Consider the following 15,101-nt stretch of genomic DNA (forward strand, 5'->3'; position numbering starts at 1 on the left):
AAATCCTGGATTTCCTCTCCCAGATTTTTGTGTTTATTGCTTAACTGAAGTCTTTATATCTGCCCATCTCAGCCCAGTAAAGCCCAGGGTGGCAGAGCTTCACTGGGCCCCGCAGCCCCTCAGCACTCCGCAGTAGAGGGCAGAGAGTAGTCAAAGGCCCCTCCACAGCCTCACTTCTGAGGAAGAAGGCATGCTGAGGGCCTGCTGTGATACAAAGCAAGAGACACCATGTCAGTGGGCTGGGTTTCACAGTGACAAACACCAATCAGCTCATCATTCTAGTCTACTGGCCCGGGTCTGCTCTTAACTGCACGATGGGGTTAACCACAAGCTGTAACAGACTAACTGGCCTTGGACTCAGAAAAACCGTTTCTGTATAAGGGGTTAGGAATGGATGGGGAGAGAAGTGGTAAAGAGGTACGAGAGGGTCAACCAGCAGGACAGATCTTAAGTACTACCTTTGTTTCAAAGAGGCAGCTGTGGTGGGATGAAAGAACACTGGGCGAGGAGCCAGAAGGTCCGAGTTGGAGCCCTAGCTTCACCATTTCCTAGCTGTGTGATCTTGGGTGAGCTTCCCTGGATTTTAGTTTCCTTGTCGCTATGAGCATAATCGACCTGACGGCAATGGGTTGTCTGGACGATGAGTCAATTAGATCAGCTCTGTGGTCCCTTCGCATGCTGAGATCTGATTCTGTTCTGAGCTAGTAGCCTTCGTTCTGATTTCATTTCCACCCTCAGCTTTATGGAACAGCCACTTAATACTAATATACAGATCTTAGGAGCACTGGTTTCGAGTGTGGCTTCAGACACTGAGTGGTGGAGTCTCATGGCTCTCCTGGGTGCTTGTCCTCCTGTCCCTTCTCTGAACCTGTCTCAGGAAAGCCTGCTTAGTAGGGAAGGAAGGGAGCTTCCCTGGGCTTGGGCTGTGCAGGATAGGGACACGTGGGCGGCCCCTGGCTAGTGTAAGGGAGGGGCTATGCAGGAGCTGGGCTCTGCCTCACTTGGCTCTGTCTCCCAGCGCACTGAGTCTCCTGACATTTCATGCTCTTTGCTTCATTGGTTTGCGTATCTGCTCTGATTTTTTCTTTTTTTTTAAATCAGGGACCTCCTTACACGCTACTCCTAACTTACCATGCAAAGCTTAACCAGGGATCTCCGCCTCACAGGGTGTTTTTTTTCTAGTGGACCTGACTGGGTGCACCTAACCACAACTGCAGGCCTGTGTGTGTCTGGCAGGGGTTGGCCGGGGTGGTGACTTAGCTGGAGGGCCACTCCACAGCGAGATGTCGGACAAGTGGGGCACAGTGCTCTGTGCTGGCATCCCAGGAAGCTGCCGCCTGTCTCTGGGAAGTGACTCCCTGGCACCTGCCACAGCAGACAAAAACCTGAGAAGCTTTACCCCTTCAGAGCACTGGTGAAGTAGCCTCACAAAGACTGACAAAAACGTGTTAAATCTCCATTCCTTCCATCAAACTGGCTGTTTGTGGTGTCCTAAGGCTTGGCCCTGCCCCAGCATGTGGGGCTCCCACTCTCCATGCTGTTCTGGGGGACACTCCCTCTTCTTTTGGATCAGACTTTTCCTCTCTAGGTTCTGCCTACAGGAATTATCCAAATGGGGCTCCAATCTGGGCAGCTTCTTTCCACCCCAAGCTGCATGCGTAGTGCACCACACACAGCCCTCTTCATCTCAAGGGGCCTGGACGTGGACTAACCCTTGCCAAGGCAGTCTAGGAATGTGGATTGTTGTTATTCCCTCAAAGTACTGCTCAGCAATCGGGCTGCAGTCTGCTCTGTGTGTGCGCACTAGGTTTGGGGCCCTGAGGTGCTCTCTGAGCTGGAAAACCCACAAACATCCTCAAATCTGTTTTCACTCCCTTTCCAAAGCTATTGTGTCCAGGGGAAATATGAAAGCTGCGTGCGGGCCCAGGTTGCAGGCGCACCTTGCAGGTGAGCAATGTTGGCACTCGCGGACTCTCAGACACGTGGACACTTCTCCAGACCTTGGGACTTTCCAGGAAGGAGGGGGACCAGATGCCTCCAATATTTCAAGGAAAAGGGAGGGAGCTGGTCTGGTTCTTCCTTTAGCTTAAACTCAACCATTTCCTCAAAAGCAAGGTGGGGAAGGATGGGCCCCTTCACCTTAACCCAGGCAAGGTGGGAGGTAGTTCTCCCTGGCCTGTGGCGGTGTACTTCTCAAAATCTGCTTCCTTGCCCCTTCGGGTCATTCCACGCCCCTCTGTGAAGACAAGCAGTCAAAGGAGGGACTGAATGGGAGAAAGAGAGGCACCAAAATGCAAACAGGTTAAGCAATTTGCCTCACTAGGCAAAGAGGCTCGAGAAGCCGGACCGTTCCTCAACCCCACCCTCCAGGAAATGACTGCTCCGTTCTGCCCAGCCTTGCTGACCAGACTGACCAAGTTCTTTCCTCTGAGGCCTCTCCCTCTGATCTTGGAGCCCTCAGAGGCTTAGGCACTCAGAGAGCAGAGTGGCCCCAATTCAATGGTCGATGGGTCCCAAGGCCCTGTTCTAAGACGGTAAGCCTCTTGAGGGCAGGGACCACATCTTACTTGCTCCCCATGGTATCCTTGGGGCTTGGCTCAAGCTACGTGCCCAAAGAGCATTTGCTGAATGAATGAATGAATGCATGAGTGAATGAATGGACAACCGAGAGCACAGGAAGGCCCGGCTCTAAGGCTGAGTATACCAGGAGGGACGGCAGCACAGTCCATGGACTTCTGGTTGCTGCAGGAGGACCTGCACCTCTTCCCTCCCAGCCAGACAGGCTGAAGCACCGACAGTATCACCCCTCCTGGCATGGCTGTGCTATGTCATGGGGTGGCTGCTGGACAATACTGCTTTCCTGCTGAGCTGGAAGGGGCTGCCTCCTCAACCTGCAAGTCCACGCACCTCAGATGTGAGCTCTCTAAGCACCTGCCATCTTTGCTTGGAGAACACTTGGTTCTTCAGTCCCGATTTGCTCCCGCCAGGGGGACTGTGGACATGGGGTAGTGGTGGGAGGACAGAGCATGGATGGCTCTCAGCACCCACAGCAACACAGCACAGCAGCCCTGGAGGGCCCAGACATTACGTTCACACCCGGAGGACAGCACGAGATGGCAGAACACTGCAACGAGGAGCAGACAGATGCAGACTCTCCTCTCCCCAAGACTTCACAGTGGAAGCAGCCCTTTGTCAGTCAACCAGTTTGTGTGCAGATGTTTCTAGAGGTGGGGCGTGGTGGCGTAGCAGTCCTCTCCTGCCCTCAGAGCCTGTTTGGTCTAGTGATTCACTGGGGTGTTTCGTGCAGTATGAAACGAGTGCCTGAGGAGTGGACCACTCTGCTCAGATCCAGAGTGTTTTCTAGAAAGGCTAGTCCTTTGAGTCAGCTCACAGGCACACTACCCTGACACCCCCTTTCGGGACTGTGGGCCTGGGCTGCAGGAAGGCCCAGCTGTATCCAAGCAGGTATTGGAGGAAAACCCTGAGCTCACTCCCAGCCTCCCTCTATTTACCCTGTCCCCTTTCTCCACGAGAGTGCTGCCCCCCAGGCTTCCAGGCAGCGGCTGGTGCTGGGCCTGACCTTGCTTGGGCCAAAGGACAGTTACTCTCAGGTTCAAACAACATAAGTGGCTCAGCTCTGGGATACAGTTTCTTATCTGCAGACACCGCGTATATGAACTTAGCCTTCACCAGATGACTGTTCAGTGATGCAAGCACTACTAATACCTTTGTGGCTTAAACATGTGGCAAATGATGGTTTAATAAAGTCTTTGAAGAACCCAGCCCTGTCCCTGCCCAGTTGCCTTGGCCGGCAGCTGGAGGGTCACACCAGAGGTTGTGGCCAGGGCAGGTGGTCCATCATTGGAGTTAGCTTCACCCTCCAAAAACCGACTCTAGCTGCAGGGCTACTCAGGCTCGGGATCTCTCTCTCTCTCTCTCTCTCTGAGGCAAGGTACCTTTGGTTTCAAACACGGATTAGGCGGGGAGAATGAAGGCAGCACCTTCGGTCTCGAGAACTGCAGGTCTGAGTATCTCCATCTGGGGCCACAGGCTGCAGGGCAAGTGCTGAGTGACTGCTTCTGGTCCTGCTGTGACGTGTGCATAGGCCACCCCCTTCTCCTTGAGACAGACATCTCTGGAGGCTTCAAGGCTTGCAGGGAGGGGCTGGGAACCTGGGACTCCAGGGACAGATCAGAGCTGTGTAAGGCATATGAAGAGCGTTGAGTCTCCCCCAGGCAGCGGCATTACAGCACTGTCAGCAGGGCGGTACCCCAGCCCAGGGTCTCCTGATATGTAAATACCCGAATGAAAGCACAGCCGGGCTCAGTCTTGGGGCAGCAGGTCCCCGTCCACACACCATGTAAAACATGAGTTTCCACATCACACTGAATTGACAGAGGAGATTATATCTGCCGTGCTAGAGACGAGACGGGGAGTAGTGCTGACACCCCAAACACAGCAAAGCTTCTGTGTTCACAGGGCTTCATTTCCTTGAGGGCAGCAGCATAGACCCCTGGCCAGGCTGGGAGCATCCTCTGTTCTGGACGTAATGGGGGTAGTCCTCTCTCCCACATCTTGGATTTCACTAATGAGGAGGAAGGAAGTCCAAACCCAGAGCCTTTTTGCTCTCTCTGTAGAGGTGAGCACAGTCCCCAGGGACCAGACACCTGATTTACTTCTGCTGGGGTACATGGTCACTGGAATTCAGTCCTTTGCCTTCAGTGCCTGCTCCCGTTCCCTCAAGCTTCTTCTTCAGAGTCGGCGCAGCTCCTGTCTTGGATACTCTGTAGGAAGGGCAGGGTAAGAGCGGGGGGGAGGGTCGGGGGGGCAGGGCAACTGGTAAAACTACCTCCCAACTGAGCCAGAGAGAGGCAAGGAGGCCTGCCCACCCTCTCCCTGCCAAAAATACTGTCATTTTCCAGAAAGGAGCCAAGCCCAGCTCAGCAACGGACAAGGCTGTGGAGGAAGGGTTGGGAGCGAGGGGAGGCATATGGCCAGAAAGGCATCCTTGGGAAAGACATTGGCCCCACGGTGGCTTGAATACTACAGCTTATCTACTATGTTCTGTTACTCATCAATCCTTTCTGCCTATCTTTGCGGTTTCCTGGGGGAGAATCCACCTATTCTTCCTTTCTCTAGGGACATTTCTCCAAAAGGCAAAGAAAATGGAGATGTTGGGTCTGGAGGGGAAGACGCAGAAAGCAAAAATGAAGACAGTGGAAAGTACCACAACCAACAGGACATCAGTGAGCGTGTGCCAAGGTCAAGGGCAAGCAGTGTGGGGGCAAGCTCTGGGTGGCTGTCGACTGAGCATGGGAGCCGGGTGCTCCAGCTGAGCTCTGGCTCGGGCCACGCTGGTGGCGGCCCGGGGCTGTGGGTGGTGCCATTGGGAGGGGGCTTGTGGTTGGCTGGGCGGTCACTGGTCCTCACGGCTTGGCAGTCCCCTGTACTGTGCCTTTGTCCCTGAAGGTGGTGGTGGTTGGTGGTAGGTCGGCAGCGGTTGTCTCCCCCTCTCCCTCCTCCCACTTGCAAAGTAGTGGCTGTGCTCGAATGGGCTCTGTTAGGCCAGAGAGTAGATGGCATTGACGGGGGACGTGGCCTCTGAGCTTTCGTTGCCTTCTGTTTCCTCCTTGTCCTTTTTGACTGTGTACTGGCCAATGAAGGAGCCGTCCTCGTTGAACTGCCCCTCGCCACCCTCGCCGTAGTCCACCAGGCTGTCATCACTCTCCTGCTGCTTGATGGTGCCGTCCAGGGATGTCTGGCTGCCCTGCAGGGGCTTGTTGTCCTCATCGCTGCCCAGAGAGAGACACAGGATCAGGGGCATCCCACCTCCGGCCCAGAGCATACGCTGCCCGGCTCAGAGAGGAAGGGGCTGTCCTCATTAGAGCCCACCCTGTGCAGCCCTCCCTCGCCCTCACCAGCCAGCTAGTTCTACAGAAGGGAAACTGAGGCCTAGAGTGGACAGGGTCTTCTCCAAGGTGAGGTGGCAGGCGGGTGTACAGCTGGGACAGGAGCTGGCCTCCTAGTCTGGGGTCCTTTCCATGTCCTGGGCTACTCCCCATGGGGGCAGTGTGGTCTGGGGTCCTTTCTGTGTCCTGGGCAACTCCCCGTGGGGGCAGTGAGCAGAGGACAGCAGCTACCGGGTAAGGAGAGTCACAGTGAGAACATGCAGGTGGGAAGGTCAGGGGCTGGGAGTGAAGAAACTGGTGTTCTGGTCCCAAGTGAAGGGGCCCTGGTGGCGCAATGGTTAAGTGCTCAGCTGCTAACCAAAAGGTTGACAGTTTGAACCTATGCAGTGGCTCTGTGGGAATAACACCTGGCAATCTGCTCCTGTAAAGATTACAACCCAGGAAAACGTATGGGGCAGTTCTCCTCTGTCCTATTGGGTTGATATGAGTTGAAGTCAACTTGATGGCACCTAACAACAATGATCCTGAATGTGCCACTGTGTGGTTTTGTGACTGTGGGCTTCATCTCCCATCCTGAGGGGCTGGACCAGCCCTGACCTTCTATGACTTGTGGCCATCAGGAAAGGCTCTGCCCTTGACAAAAAGCAAGCGTCTGGGCCTCAGGCAAACACAACTCTCTACTTGGTGGTGTTTCTCTCGGCTATTTGGTTTATCTACAAACAGATGCTGTTGCTTTGGGTCTGGTGATTAAAAGAGCATGAGGGTAGGGGGCGGAGGGCACGCAGATAAAGTGTGGGAGGCTGGCAGACCGGTGAAGAAGACTGGCAAGGCTTAGGGCGCCCCGCATCAGCCCCCAGGTCCTGTCCCTAAGCCCCTCTGGAGCCAGGGGAGCTGCGGGGGCTGGCGGGTAACATGGCATCTGTCCTCTGGAAGGGATGCCCAGTCAGGACGTCTGCTGTGCTCCTGAGGGGCCGTGGCATCTGCTTGGTACCACATCCTTTCCCCGCTGGAAAACTCTTGCCCTTTAGGCCCAGGGGGGTGCCAGGTGCTGCTGGTGGCACTTCAGAGGGGAGCAGAGCTAGGAGTCAAGAGGAGACAGAAGGCCAAGAGGACCAGCAGGAGGAGGCAGGATGAGAGGACCAGCAGGAGGAGGCAGGAGAAGGCAGGAGAGGCATGAGGCCGAGAGGAACAGCAGGAGGAAGCAGGAAGCAGAAAGCTGAGAGGAACAGCAGAAGTCTGGGTCCTGGCAGGCAGGACCACAGCTGTGCCAGGCAGTCAGAGCAGACACACAGGGCACCCTCCCCTGCCCCCAGCACATACTCAGTCCTTGCTGGGCTGGAAGGCGGATGGGCAGGAGGAAAACAGCCAGCTGAGTTTCCAGTGGAAGGGGCAGTACTTTCTCACTTCTAACCGCAAAGACAGCTGTTGGGGGAAGGCAGCCAGCCAGAGCAGAGGGAGGAGCAGAGGGGGTGGGCATCGCTAGATGGAGAGCTCTTAGCCCAGACCCCCAGAGCTGTGTGGATACAGCCCCACTAACACCGCCTCACCACCTAACTGCACTCTCTGACGAGTGCCGGGAGGGGCTGCCCGCAGTCTGTGCAGGGAGTGCAGCACACCCTTTGAGAATTGGCGAATCTTAAGTGCCAGGCTCCCCAGCCCAGTGTGATGTGCTCCCCTCCTTGGGCCCTTCACCCCACCTGCTGGGGCATGAGGACTGGGGCCACGTGATTCACAGGAATTTCTGCCCTGGTTCCAGGCTCAGTGGGTGAGAGGAAAGAGGAGGGTCTTTAGGGGGTTAGGTCCTTGAAGGGGAAAGGGGGTCTAGGTCTGAGAAGAACAGACTCTCCCACCTGGGCTCCCTCCACCTTTCCTCGTCCTCCTAAGACACCAGCCAGATGTGATAATCGCCCTTACCAAACCCAGTGCATCGTTGGCTCTTCCCTACCCTGCTCTGTGCTGAGATTATTTCTTTTTTTGGGGGAGGAGCCAGGATTACTAGGAGTGGTCTTGGTCTACCACCTGTCGGCCTGCCTCTCAGGAGAACTTCAGGGACACACAAAAAAGAGACAGAAAGCTCCCCATCAGAGTGTGACTCAGCAACTTGGCCACAGGGTGCGGTCAGGGCTGACACCCTCTCCCTTGCTTCTGGCCCCGCCCCCACTGAAAAAACCAGTTGCCATATGGTGGATTCCAACTCATGTGACCCCATGTGTATCAAGGTAGAGCTGTGCTCCAAGGGTTTTCATGGCTACTTTTTTTGGAAGTAGATTGCCAGGCCTTTCTTCCAAGGGACCCCTGCATGGACCGAAATCTCCAACCTTTTGGTTGGCAGCTGAGCACTTTAATTTTTTGCACCACCCAGGGACTCTGTTCCCTACTAGAAAGTCGTTTTTTCTCTGATGTATTAATTTCAGCTTTTTCCAAGTTTGGTACTTGGACTCATCCAAGTGGGGGCTCCAGGATGGACCCTGCAGACTCCCAGATCTAAAGCAGATGGGTGTGATGTGTGTGTGTGTGTGTATGCATACATGTGTGTATATGTGCACACATGTGTACATGTGGGCACATGTGTGTACAATGGTGCTGGCATGTCCATGCGGCCTCAGTGTTTCTGCTCAACAACTTTGGTGTCTAGGAGAGGAGAGGTGAGTGAGGAAGCAGCTTTTCTGAGCACAGGTGTCCCGGGCCCATATTTGAGGAGGTCATTACCCTCCTCTGTGGGCAGCTCTGGCTGCCACTGATCTGATCCTGTTTGGCAGGCTGGTGATGGTCAGAGTGGTGGAGGCCCCGAAAGGGTAAGGAGAGGTGAGAGGAGGAGAGGGGTGACCGGGTCCAGGACACAGCTGGGTGGGGCGGGGAAGGAGGGCTCAGATTAGAGCGCCTCCTCCCACCCCACTTGGTCTGGGAACGATACCTCCATGACCCACCCTGCTTCCTTAAAATATACTTTCTATCAAAACTGGCAGATACCCAGGCCCTCCCAGATCTGAGGGAGCACAGGCATAGAACAAGAGCCCCAGCCTGGAAGTCAGCCCTGGCTTTCAGCTCTGCCCTGTTCCCCTGAGAGCTGAGTGCGAAGTCTTAGGCAGGTCCCTTCCCGTCCTGTGCCTTAGTCCTCTCATCTGTGAAACAGGACGCTGCCCAGGATGGCCCCCCAAGACTTAGGCCAGTTGGTCTAGAGCCCAGAGATAGGCTCAGGTGTATGGGAAGAAGGCCCAGGACCCCTCCCCCATCATTCCTCACCCAGGTGAGAGGCTCTAAGGCAACACATTCCCCAGGGTCATGATGGTCAGGGCTGGGGCGGGGTGTGGGCAGAGGGGAAGCCTGAACGCTGGGCTCATTTCACAACATGAGGACTTTCAGACTCAAAAGTTGGAAACACTCATACAGACAGCTCAATTTGAGTTGTGCTGTTGAATGAATGAAATGCCTGCTTTTGAAGTGTGTGTGTGTGTGTGTGTGTGTGTGTGTGTGTGTCGGGCAGTGTCTCCTGGGGGAGCAGCCTTGTCCAGGACCAAGAGGATGAGCAGACTCTTGAGCACACTCAGCAGCACCCCCTCATCCGCGAGGCAGATGACAGCCTGATTAGGGAGGACGTCCACGCTGTGGTCTCTCAGCCAAGCTGAGCTGCTCTGAGAGACAAGCAGCTGGAGGCACAGAGGCCGGCTGTCCAAGGACAGTGAGGGCAGCAGGCCCGACACAGGGGAGACTGTGTCTGTTCAGGAGAGGAAGGAGGTCACATACCTGTAGTCAAAGGAGCCATCGTCTTCTTTGGGGTCTTCAGGGCCAAGAGGAACATCCTTCTTTTCTCGCACTTGGTCAATAAGAGAAGCAAAGACACAGATAGGATGACTGAAATGTGTGCCCCCAGGCCCTGAGAGTAAAGCCAGGAGACACAGCCCCGGGATCCGATAAAGCACCATCGATACCCCTCTTGTTCTTGCTTCCCGCACCCAATCAGGTGCCTAGCCCCCAGGTTTCCTTACCTCTCCTCTGACCACTGAAATCTCTTCCCACCTGGCCTCCCCACCACCTCTCCCCAAGGCTTCCTAAAAACCAACTAGATGAGATCTTTCCTTCATCAAAACCAAGCGGTATGTTGCTTGCACATTTCTTATCTTGCTCTGTGTTGTAGTTATTTGTTATGTTTCTTATGCCCGTAACCCTCGTTCCTTGAGGGTGGGGGGCTGTGTGCTTCTCCAAAGCTCGGAGCAGAGTGCTCTGTGCTACACATCTCTGTGGAATGGAAAGTGTCTTCACTGTTCAAATGCCCCCTCTTCCCAAACCACCTCTCCTGCAGGCCCTGCCTTCTCGTGCTGATTGTTCCTTCCCTGCTTTTCTGAGAGAAATGCCTCTCAGACACTTACGTGAATGACTCTTCATGTATCCTTTTTGAGGTATAAGGCAGAATAATCTCCCCCAATTTAGGTGAGGGAAACTAGTCCTTGAGAGGTTAAGATGGTGCCACATAACTAATTAGTAACTAAACAAAGACTAGAGTCAACACTAGAATCCAGTTCTGGTTCACTCATCATTCTACTGTACCCTGTAGCTGCAGAAAAGAAGGTTAGCTTTGAAGAACATTCTAGAACGGGACACTTTCTAGGTGGGCAAAGAAGTCTCAGAACTCATCTGGAATGGGGGGCTGAACCTAATGAGCCCACCTAAGTCTCAATGTCAGATGGAAGACCAGCCTTCTCCCTAACTTTGGCTTTCTCTCTTATATAAGAAAAACAATTCCAACGTAGCAAAACTAAGTGAAAGAAAAAATGTGTCACTCACCAACAAAGAACTTTAATTTCCTGCCCTCCCTCACTCAAATTAGAGGCGTAAATCTTTAGGATCCTAGTGGGCGCTTGGGAAGAGGGAAGGAAATAAAATGGGATCTTCTCTCCCTTCAGTTTCCTTTGTGTTGCATTTTGGGGAGACGCTGGGGAAAGACTTGTTCATAGAGATGAGGAGAGGCAGGTACTTGGAGAACTAGGGGTGTGTTTGGTGACAGGGCTTTGGGGTGCAGGAAGCAATTCCATTTTGCAGTCCAGCAGGGTTTTCACTCTCAGGGTAATCCATTTTCCTGTCTCCTGTCAGGGTCCTACCACCCATCTTCCCCCATCTTAGACAGATGGCTCTCTTGCCTCATCTGAAGAACAATCAATATTTCCAGAAAAAAGAATGCCAGAGGTCCTTGTCTTTGACCTTGGTTTGTCTGGGCTGGAGGAGCCTGAGTCCTAAAGAAGAGAGAAGCCTCTTTGCGACTCCAGGGAAGCCCAAAGCCCCGTAAGAGCCATAGGGGCCCCTCAGTGCTACCCGCCACTTAGCCCCTACCTGCTCCTCATGTAGGAGCTCCTGAGCTGTGCCAGAGGGGTCTGTGATTAGACCCTAGTCACACTGAGTGCCCATCTCTACAGCCTCTCATGGGTGTCTCCTTGTGTCCAGACCCTCCACTCCCTGTTCTCTCTGACATGATTAGAGAAAATGCTTCTCTTCCTTCCTCCTTCCCTGGGACATAGGATTCTAATGAGATTCAGGCTGAAAAAAGTCAATTTACTGAGCAGATGGGGTGGTGAGTCAAGGGGAAAGAAGGTCATTCTTAATGGGAGCCAGGGCTCTTTCTAGCCCCTCTGTGGGGCTGCCTGGACAGCTCCTCCGCCCACCTCGGGCAAACCTAATTAACTCTAGTGCTTTCTGGCAGCTCGAAGATGCACAGAACGGGCAGGAGGGCTGCACAGCCAAGTTGGGCTTGGCAAGGGCTGGACTCATGGAGAGCACAGAGCCCCCCAGGGCTGGCTGGGGCCCTGGTGACTCACAGGGCAGCGTGCTCACCCCTCTCGGTCCCCCGGCCCTCCCCTCCCCACAGGCCTCACCTGGGTACTTCCCTCCTCTGCTTCTCTTGATGAAGCAGACGATGAGCAGGATCAGCACCAAGAGGGCGACGGCACACATGAGTCCAATGAACCAGCCCTGGGTAGCGATGTCCGCCTGGTTGTTGGTGTAAGCTGTCGGGGAAGGGTCAGAGGCAAACATGTGAACAATTGTATCAGGAGGGGAGGGGAGATGTCAGGGAAGGACTCCAGCTACTTCGTGTAGACATTCCTCCTGAGCCTAAGCTACACCGAGCAGCCCTCTGGCCCAAACTACCCCACTAAAAGGACAAAGAAAAAATAGTTAAAGAGCCAAGGTCAAAAGGTGAGAAAAGAGGAAAAGGGAAGGGTACAGGCAGCAGAATAAGAAGCAGAAGCCGGAGCGGGTCCTTTAGGAAGGAAGGTTCCCTACGGATGAGGCATGGTGTTCTCGCGAACCAGGGGTCACAGCCTAATGGTGACTGAGGAGGCTGCAGGGAGGCCAGGGATTTGCCATTGAAGTGTGATTCCCCACGAGCCCAGGCGGGAGATACAGGAGCCTGCATATTCTCCAACAGGGAATGGGGGCTGTGGCCACATTGCAAATGTCTGTTACAAGAATGCCTTTATGGGTCTGCACAGGCACGGGTCAGCCCCCTGTCCACCAGTCTCAGGGTCAGCCAGGCCTCCTGGCAGTGGGTCCTGGGTCCTAGGCAGTGTGGAGGTCTCCCCAACTGGACTGTGTGCTCCCTGGCAGCAAAGACAATCCCAGTGTGAGTGCCCTAGACTGGCAGGCAGCGAAGTTGGGGCTGGGATGGTGCCTTCAGCTAACATCATGCCACTCCCAGACCACTTCCACACACGGAGACCCTCGGCACTCTGTGACAAGCTGACTTATCCCCTTACCCTGCCCCCTACCCCAGTGTCTGTGACAGTGGGGCCCTCTTTGTCCCTACCTGGCAGGAACCCATTCTCACACTTGGTATGTGCAGACGTGTCTCAAAGCTGGCAGATCCCTTTGTAAGCTGAGGGGCAGGCAGGTGGGCCTAGAGTACAGCAGCTTAGGTGGCATCTGATTGTGCCCTTGATGGGCCAGTGGCTGCGCGGTCAGGACTTATTCTTCTCCTCTCAAAGGATGGGAGGACAAAAGCAATGCTGCCAAAATGTAGCCCGTCATGGGAACTGAGGCTCAGAGGAAGGAGGCTCAGGGGATGGAAGGGACCCAGCCCAGGGAGGCCTCTGGGGAGCTAGACCACAGCAGGGTCCTTGAGTGTCTGTGGCGTCAGAGCCAAGGTCATCAGCCTAAACCAAGGAAAAGCACAAGGAACAGTGGGGTATTCCATGATCCTCGTCGTATTTGAGGGTCTTTATCTCGTGCCGTTTTATGGGGCAGGTGTCTGAACACAATCCTATCCTCTGGGGGGCAGAAGTTGTCTTTACAGCCTTTCCAGAGCCTCACCAAGAGCACTCACCCAGAAGGTTCTTGCTAAATGGTGAGGGGTGGATGGATAAGTGCTTTTGCGCTTGCGGACCTCTGGCTGCCCAGGGCAGCCCTGGGTTGAAAAGCAACTGAGTCCCATAAGAACAAGGCTTGTGATTACCCTGATCTACCTATTATGCAGGGAAAGTCCCATCCCTGCTTCCACCCCTGCTGTCTACAGTCCATTCTCCACACGGCTGTCAGAGGGATCTTTCTAAGACATGTCAAATCAAATCACTTCTGTGCTTCAATCCTTCAAAGTTTCTCATTTGTATTGGGAAACAAATCTACGTTCTTTATCCCAGCCTGTAAGGCTCCATTAGAGCTGGTCCTGCCTACCTCTCCAGCCCTATCTCATGCTTTACCCCAGCCGCACTGGCCACTCTCATTCCTGTCTCAGGACCTTTGCAGCCAGATCTTTGGATGGCAAATGTCACCTCCCACACAGCCACTCTATAATGGCTCTAATTTATCTTTTTCACAATACTTACAACTATGTTGCATGTTACTATTAGTTATAGTTTACAAATACTTCCTATGGACAAGGAAATGATCTAAGTACTTCCCCATACATTCCATACATTATCTATTTTACTCCTCACAACAATCCCTGAGGTATATTTTATTGTTGTTGTTGCTGTTGATAGGTGCCATTGAGGTGGTTCTGACTCGTAGTGACCCTATGTACAACTGGATGAAACACTGCCTGATCCTGCGCCATCCTCACAATTGTTGCTATGTATGAGGCCGTTGTTGCAGCCACTGTGTCAGTCCATCTCATCAAGGGTCTTCCTTTTTCTTCCTGATCCTCTACTTTACCAAGCATAATGCTTTTCTCCAGGGACTGGTCCCTCCTGATAACATGTTCGAAATACAACAAACCAAGTCTCGCAATCCTCGCCTCCAAGGAACACTCTGGCTGTATTTCTTCCAAGACAGACTTGTTCTTTCTTCTGGAAGTTCACGTTATATTTAATATTCTTTGCCAACACCACAACTCAGAGGCATCAACTCTTTGGTCTTTCTTATTTATTGTCTGGCTTTTGCATGCATAGGAGGCAACTGGAAATATCATGGCTTGGATCAGGTGCACCTTAGTCCTCAAAGTGACATCTTTGCTTTTGAACACTTTAAAGAGGTCTTTTGCAGCAGATTTGTCCAATGCAATGCATCTGATTTCTTGACTTCCATGGGTGTTGATTGTGGATCCAAGTAACATGAAATCCTTGACAACATCAATCTTTTCTTCATTTATCTGATGTTGCTTATTGGTCCAGTTGTGAGGGTTTTCGTTTTATGTTGAGGTGCAATCCATGCTGAAGCCTGTAGTCTTTGATCTTCATCAGTAAGTGCTTCAAATCCTTTTCGCTTTCAGTGAACAAAGTTGTGTCATTTTACATAAGAGGAAACTGAGGCACAGAGTGGCTAAGGGGCTTGCTTGCTCAAGGTCACAGACTAGTAGGTGGTAGTTGGAGTGTGAACACAGGCTGTCTGGCTCCAGAGTCATGCCCTTTGCCCCTCCACCCAGAAGTTACACACCTTGAAAGTGGAACTGTGCTGCGTTTGCTGTTATCTCCCCCAGCATGGAAGAGGCACTCGACTCATATTTGCTCAGTGAATGAACCTTCCACTTCCTTCCCTGCATTCAGTGTACTCACCCACTCTGGCCTGATGGGGCCTCTGCTTTCCCTAAACTTCTCACTGTCCTCCTTTTTTGCATCACCCATTCCACCCAACTCAACTCCCAGCTGTGCGTCTCCTGGGCAATAACTGCTTTTTTCTGCTTTCACCATAGATCCCCATTGGAGGAAGATGGAAACCCAGGCCCTTTACAGATTCACAATGTCATACTTCAGCTGGACCTTTGCTGCC

At 53.4% G+C, this 15,101-nt stretch overlaps 1 protein-coding gene across 2 annotated transcripts in view; it reads right to left on the reverse strand.

The window, feature by feature from the left end:
* Positions 1-4,848: 4,848 nt before the first annotated feature.
* NFASC (neurofascin) overlaps positions 4,849-15,101 on the reverse strand; it is a 77,253-nt gene continuing 67,000 nt past the window's right edge. For both annotated transcript variants that reach the window (XM_064273324.1, XM_064273325.1), the window contains 3 exons: positions 11,774-11,905; positions 9,654-9,723; positions 4,849-5,792 (listed from right to left, as the gene is read on the reverse strand). In XM_064273324.1, the coding sequence (XP_064129394.1) occupies positions 5,561-5,792; positions 9,654-9,723; positions 11,774-11,905 (434 nt within the window). In that variant the 3' untranslated portion in view covers positions 4,849-5,560. The remainder of the gene's footprint in view (positions 5,793-9,653; positions 9,724-11,773; positions 11,906-15,101) is intronic.

Source organism: Loxodonta africana, chromosome 20 (assembly GCF_030014295.1).
Source record: "Loxodonta africana isolate mLoxAfr1 chromosome 20, mLoxAfr1.hap2, whole genome shotgun sequence".
Lineage (NCBI taxonomy): Eukaryota > Metazoa > Chordata > Mammalia > Proboscidea > Elephantidae > Loxodonta > Loxodonta africana.